General features: G+C 36.9%; 1 protein-coding gene across 13 annotated transcripts in view; it reads left to right on the plus strand.

The window, feature by feature from the left end:
* The window catches only part of LOC129769500 (protein alan shepard), a 264,807-nt gene that overhangs the window by 247,599 nt on the left and 9,635 nt on the right, over positions 1-7,573 (plus strand). For 8 of the 13 annotated variants that reach the window (XM_055771816.1, XM_055771807.1, XM_055771808.1 and 5 more), the window contains 2 exons: positions 6,824-6,968; positions 7,033-7,400. In XM_055771816.1, the coding sequence (XP_055627791.1) occupies positions 6,824-6,968; positions 7,033-7,400 (513 nt within the window). The remainder of the gene's footprint in view (positions 1-6,823; positions 6,969-7,032; positions 7,401-7,573) is intronic. The other 5 variants (XM_055771809.1, XM_055771819.1, XM_055771811.1 and 2 more) reach the window with 1 other exon arrangement.

Raw genomic sequence — 7,573 nt, forward strand, 5'->3', positions numbered from 1 at the left:
CTGAAAAGCAAGATTCGGTCGTGATTATTCATTTTATTTCTATTTAGATTCATTACAACCATTAAATGTCTTCAGTATATGGTAAGAAAGTTAGGGCTTTGTATATTTAGGATGATTTCAACACGCGATTGGACCAAAATCATTGAGAATATTCGAAAATTTTGAGTTTGATAATGGATACAGGTTATGAATATTGTGGATAATGGTGATGAAATCGATATCATATTAAGTTGGATTATATCATTGATAATGGAAGGCCGATACAAGAAGGATTTGCAGCATTCTAACGCAACACATGCTACTCATCGTTTATCTAGTTAAAAACAAATTATGTTACAACACTTATACCAAGCCATTCTTCAAAATATACATACCACATTGTAAAATGGCGAATTTTATGCAAGGTTAGATAGACTTTATTTCGTTTTCACCGTGAAGTGGCGCCCTCAGTTTCTATTCTGCGCATGGAGTGATCATGAAAAATCTCGTGTTATTCGCATGAAAACAAAAATGAATCATGTATCAAACATCTTCAGTTGCTTTTACAAGGCCACTCAAATTCCATCGGTTCGTTTATGGACCACCAACAAGTTCGAAAGAGTTGAATTTTATGTTAATAACAATTCCATACTTATACTCATAAAACCACACACCAACAAGAAAAAATTTCAGAATATTCATTTATTCATTCATTTAGAATTGATTCAAATGCAATTTCAAATAAATGATTACAGAGCCAACGGTAGTCCTACGTTTAGCTTGCGGTTATATCACAGATATAACCCACTTCTTGTTTTTTCTTCTGGCTCATGGGTTACTATGATTGATGCTGCATGGGTAGTTTCGTCAGTGCGTGTAAAGGTAAACCAATGAAAAATCTGCAATTTTTGCTCATTTTTTTAATGCAAACGTTCTCGATCATCTAAATCGGTACAATAGTTCAAATGTTTTTTAAACCTCCGATTTCATGTACCGCCTCCATCATCCCTATTTTGGGGGATTTTCGAGGGTAAAAAAATCAAAACTTTGAACGCTCTGAAGCACGCCTAAATCATGTCCGATTGAGCTGAAATTCGACACAGATAATTTTTTGCAAAACAAATCGCCTAATATTTCCAAACCAATACGGTCTAAATGAAACATGTTACATTGTATACTAAGCTACACTTGTTTTCTCTCAATCAATAATGTTTAATCATTATATCAAGCTTTAAACTACCAGATAAAAAAGAGATGATTTTTGGAAATTAAAATTTGATGCGAGGTGATTTGGACCATCTGTGGGGTGATTTGGTCCAGTGTGTGTTTCATCGAAAAAAACATACTTATGATTATGTAAAGTATTTTGGAATAATGATACAGTCAGTAACAGTGTTCGGGGTTCGATACCAGGTGTCTTGGTCAGATTCCAGACCAGAAAAATTGGATTGAGACAATCTCGAATTCTGCATGGATTTTTTCACTGTTGTTCGAGCATTTTCAAACACTTTCGATTCTTGGTCAAAGAAAATCCGTTCTTGATAGCCTACGTTGCTCTTTCAAGCTCCTCCTTCTTCCAACATTGTCTGCCCATTTCTTTTTGTAATTCACCGGCATCTGGAATCAATTAGATCAAAGAAAAACCTCAAATCTGTAGGACCAATTCACCCCACAGAAACGTGTCCATGTCACCCCACACAACATGCAAACATTTAAATGCAATTAATTTCATTCATTGTTATCAAACTCACAGTTTCGCTGCATCAAATTGTTCCTCTTCTGTAGGCGAACAGAACTTTACTACACAATACACGAAAAGTTTGTTTGATCGGCGGGAAAACCCTTAAAACCGCGATCGGAAAACTCACATTTTTTGACAATCAAAGTGCTTGCTGTGTTCATGTTACCATTTCCTTCCACCTGTCGAATTTTACCAAAGTTTTTTTTACGTTAGTTACATATGGTTCAACAATTGAAGAAGATGACATTATAAAAAAACATCCAAGTTGAGCCGTACTTTTTGAGATAATGGGTTGGTCCAAATCACCCCGTATGTTCAACTCACCCCGTGTTACCCTACACAAAAATGTGGATTCATGATTCTGATCCAATGAGAAGGATTATTAGGTGGAGCAGATGACAGAATTTGCGAGCGTAGTGTGCGTGATAGCATGCGCTGCCATAGCTACATTTCACATTGTGACGTCGATATTTGTGTTTATATTCAATTGCATTCCACATCCATGTTAAAATGCTTATTTCGGAAAGTTTTTTATCAATTAAAAACAGATATTTTCGTGGAGTACCCAACGAATATGCGTATAATGTGACAGTGTGCAGTGGATATTTGTTAAACTATGTCGGAAAAGATGAACAAAAGTGGTATTTTTGTGTGTCATTTTCACTCTCCCACCTTCATAGAAACAAACAAATTTTCGTTATTTTCGCGGTAATATGATGATATTTTGAAGGCTCCTAGTACAGGTGTATGTGAGTTGAGAAAAATAGTTTACAATTAAGCAATATTTCTTTGAAAATTCTTCTTTTCGCGTGGACTAATAAGACTGTTCCTTGGACGTTTTTGCTCCTTAAATGATGGAAGTAAGTCACAATACAATTATCATCTATTGAAAAACAATCAGTCACAAGATTTCATGAACATTTTGGCTCATGACATCATCAAATTGTGAGTTATTTAAATATTGTTTCGTCTCTTCCATATACATTCCATATTGAATGCAAATAATGACAACACCATATTTTGTTTACCAATACAAATATACTCGGCCTACTGCTCCACCTCATATGTACCTCATTGATTCTGATCATTCTTAGAGTCGATAAGCCGAAGTGTGAATTGTGCAACGTTATGGTGAGTATGACTGTTTTGAAACCATTGGCAACCTTCGGTGTAAGACTCAGACACCAACGAAAAATAGAATACCAGATACCGTTCTGATTCATATTACGGACGTTTAAGGTATATGATGCAGAAAACAAATCTAAACTTTATGCACAGGTATTATTTGGTTGATATTTTCAATAAATTAGTTCAATATACTTTTAAGTTTTCTACTTTGGTACTTATTTGTTTGAAAACATAGAAAAATCATCGAATAGAATGTTTTTCAAATGAAGCGAATAAGAATCAACCTTCGGACACTAAATCAAATTTCGGACAAATTGAATTCAAATTTCGGACACTTTATTCTGTAATTTTTTAGACGAAAATTACATTACATTTGATTATATTGTATAACCAACTGCAAAACACTTACCAAGCAATCACAGTAAACTGTTAACGATGACGAGAACTGATGAAAAACGGGAGAAATTGAAATATTTATGAACGGTAATTTTTACGGTAAATTTTACGTGTTCACGCTAAGCGAACGTCAAACACAAACAATAATTAGTAGTGTTGTCAGGTTTTTGCCGATTATGTTATAATTCAAATGAAGTTCTCATATGAAATGATAGTGAAATCAAGGGATTACTCTAAAGAAGCAATTGTGATATGATTTATAGTTATATCATCAATGCATTAAGCATTTCAAGATATTAGATCAAAGTGTCCGAAATATGATGCTGTCCGGAATATGATTCAGAACGGTATATTACATCGCTATATTGCTCTCAATACAAAGAAGCTAGTTTTAAATACACTGTCAACTGTCATCGCGGATGTTCTTAAAACTATTTTTTTGCTTTTTTTCTTCGTTTACCACTACATTAAAAAGCGGGGAGTAATATACATGGTATTCTACACTTGACAAAAAAATTAGAGGAACAGGGTGCTCTACAAAATCCACTGTAATTTGGCAAATATTGGAGTGAGTTCTAATGTTTGCAGGCACATTTTTAGTTGATTTTTTACGAAGTAACAGCTTGTCAAAAATTACTTCAAATTTCCGACTTCGCACTCTGTTCCTTTATTTTTTTGTCAAGTGCATTTACTTCACTCAGACACAACATTCTGAGCCCTATACTTCAGGATGCGGCATTATTTCGACGTTATGAAGTTGGTTTTAAACTCACTGCTGAAAACCGTCACTGTCACCGATATATTCGAGCTACTTGGACTGTTGCAACATTCAAACGGCGTGCAACAAAACACTTCACTCTTTGCTGATGAATAATTTGACGATTAAAGCATATTGCAAGTCATCGCACTGTGATCGTCAAGACGATAGATACCACATTACTTGATGTAATGGAACTGAACACTTTACCAGGGTGCATTTGTTTACGTTGCGGTAAATGAATAATAAGGGTATAAAAAATGTTTTTTCATTATTATTTGCATTTTTTTGCTGTTAGTAGAAATTTCTGTTCTGAATTCAGCCGCTTAATGAGCTTTTCTGTAACGTCAGGAAGTAATGTGAAATGACATAATGGCATAATTTATGCAAGAAGCCTAACCGTGACTATCTTCGGTACTTGAGTATTAACGCCACCGTAGCCGAAATGCAATAGATAGCAATTTTATTGTTCGCACTCAATTATCTTTTGTGTTGCTATTGCCTTGTTGTTTGCAGTGTTTTGTTATTTCTTCGTTAACGCACGGTCAGACCAAAATCAAGAATCGTCTCCTATGTTCCAAACTAACCGGGCAATCGGGGGAACACAGGTTTGCTTGCGCGAGGCCGTCGCATCCGATGGCAGACCAGACTGCGTCATCTCGACGGATTGGGGTTGCCTCGGTTTCTTATCCTCATTAGATTGGTTCTTCATTCTCATTACAAGGATCTTAGAATAAATTTCATTGCGGAAAAACAAATTCATAATTAAAATTGACCACCAATCTAAAATACACATTTTTGTAGATCCAAAAAATAACAAAACACTGCAAACAACAAGGCAACAACAATAAAAAAGATAACTAAGTGTCCGTGCGAACAATAAGTAAAAAATATGAAATAAAACATAGTATTCGACATAGTATTTACTTCAGTAAATACAAGAAACAACAACCGGAACGAAAATCGAAGCTTTGATCGGTGAAGATAAAATACGATCTGCGACAATCAACTATTCGTTAGGCATCATCGAAAAATCATCAATAGCCATTGTGTTGCATCGTACTACAGTTGAGATACTCGTTATCTTCACACCTGTTTAAGAGCAAAATGCGCTTGAAATTCCTTACTTTTCGTTATTAGAATTTTTAGTGATCTCTCAATTTGAAAACCTGATCCCCAATTTCTTGCATAGTTTGCAATTTAGATGTCAATTCAGATTGACAATCGAAAAATGATTGTCAAATCAAACTCAAAATGCGTCCTTGAAACTGATTTAACCGGCCTTATGTTACAATCTATATCAACAGATTAGTTGGTAGGGCCTCCCATGATTCCTGGATTCACTCGCCGTTAATGTCGAATACTACCTTCGGATTTTCTACCTCCCTCGTCTCATTGTGCATCTTAGGCATTTGTACATATGTAAAATAGAGAAACGGATGCAACGTACACACAAGTGCTAACGTTAATCGTAACCCATGATGCTGTATTTAAACGAATAGCTACACTAATCATATGCATCAGTTTACTAACCGAGATTGCAAATATATACAACACACAGATATTTCTAACAAAGCAAGCAAAAACGGTGTTGAGAACATCAGATGAAGATTTTTTGAAACATTGCACAAAATGGTAATGGTCAGCAGTATGATAAATAATGTTCATGTTTTTGTTGAGATCCCTCTTTCAACTATCCATCCGTAGTTAGGAAGTAGGAACTTGATCTTGGCCAAATGTTTACTTGTTTCTACAATATCTATAAAAAGACGTGTATAAAAAGTATTAATAAGCGAGAATAGTGGAGGTAGCTCAGGTAGTATTAGCTTGTTATCCTTTTCTCTGTGTATATATAGTATTCATATAATAGTGCTAGGAAGTTAGAAATTTCTCCGTTCTCTAACAGTACAGGAGTAGCTAACGAATAGCGATATAATGTATTAACCAAACAAATATCTCACTCTCGCTAAAATAGTCAGTTTATTGCGTTAACCCCTCTCAGTTGGAAGAAGCTAGTAATGTATAGAGTATATTATATGTAAACGCGTGTTTTACTACCATTACTATATAACTTTTACTAGTATCACTACTACCATCATAATAAAAAACAATAGTGCGCCGGCCAACCAAATCAATACTATATCATAAGTAAGTTATGTTTAGGGCTAGCTCAGTCTCAAGCCACGCGTAAACCAAGGGATCTGTAGCTTCCATTTTCCGTGCTAGGAGATTCAATTCGCCAGGACAGCTGTCGTCTTTTTCACATTTTGTTATTTATATTCGAATCATGACTCTCACTAATTCTGTCTCTCAAAAAAAATTATTCATATCCCAATCTCCAGTAATGACCAAGCAACACGCGGGACTCGGAAAATCAGCCTTCTTTTCGCGTACTTTCTGTTAGCCTTCTTGTCTCATTTCCGACCATAAGCCACACACGAAAACCTAAAAGGTTTGGTTGTGTTTTCACAGAGAACCTTTCCCCTTAGGAGACAAACGCAATGATAACTTCATCGTCTTCAAGAATGTCCCTTCCGATCAATGAAAACTCGCTAAGGATTTCATCGTTTGTGCCCTTCGAAATCGAAACACTCCATCTTCTAACGAAAAACCCAATTGTAACTGCTCGGTCAGGAAGAATCCCCCCAAACTTAGCTAGCCTCCGCGCGAACAGTGAAGAAGCTATACTAATGAAAATTTTATCTTTCTTCTCTTTCCTACACACCTTAACGCCAAACCGTGTTTCCCTTTTTCGAATTTTCCGAATTTCCATTTTACCCATACCGCGAACAATCCGAAATTGGTTCGCTCACGACGCGAAGCAGCAACAGGAGCAGGATCCTACCAATTTGTATATTGCAAATCTACCACTTAACTATAAGGAAACGGATGTAGAGAACTTACTATCCAAATACGGCCAGGTGATCTCGACCAGAATTCTGCGCGACCAAAACGCACAGTCCAAGGGTGAGTTCGTTCGTCGCGTTCGTTCTTTCTGCTTCGATAATAACTCAATTTTTCGCATCCACAGGAGTCGGCTTCGCCCGGATGGAATCGCGAGAGAAGTGCGAGCAAATAATTCAGATCTTTAACGGTACACAGCTGCAGGGCGCCAAGGAACCACTGCTGGTGAAGTTCGCCGATGGTGGCTCGAAGAAGAAGAATCCTTTCAAGAGCCCGGATCCGAATGCGCGAACCTGGCGTGACGGTGCCGAGGGCATCCAGATGACGTACGATCCGAATCTACAGCAGAATGGAATCGGTGTGAACGTGGGTGCCCACATCGGTATGCCGTACGGACGCTTCGGTACTCCCCAGGTGGGAGGTTATGCCGTGCCCGGATCCCAATGGGTGCCCAGCTACATGATGACGCAACCGATTCAGCAGGTTGATGATCAGGTTGGTATACAGTAAAGTCTTATTGACGAGTTTCATGCTAACTCAATTGGCCATTGGAAGCACCATCTCAGTTTGCAGTGAAACGTTGTGGATGTAAAGGTGATCATTTAACCCACTTTGCGTAACTGAAATCTCCAAAACAGAAACAGAAAAACTTTCCGAAAAGGACCGAT

This window comes from Toxorhynchites rutilus, chromosome 2, assembly GCF_029784135.1.
Source record: "Toxorhynchites rutilus septentrionalis strain SRP chromosome 2, ASM2978413v1, whole genome shotgun sequence".
NCBI classification, from domain to species: domain Eukaryota; kingdom Metazoa; phylum Arthropoda; class Insecta; order Diptera; family Culicidae; genus Toxorhynchites; species Toxorhynchites rutilus.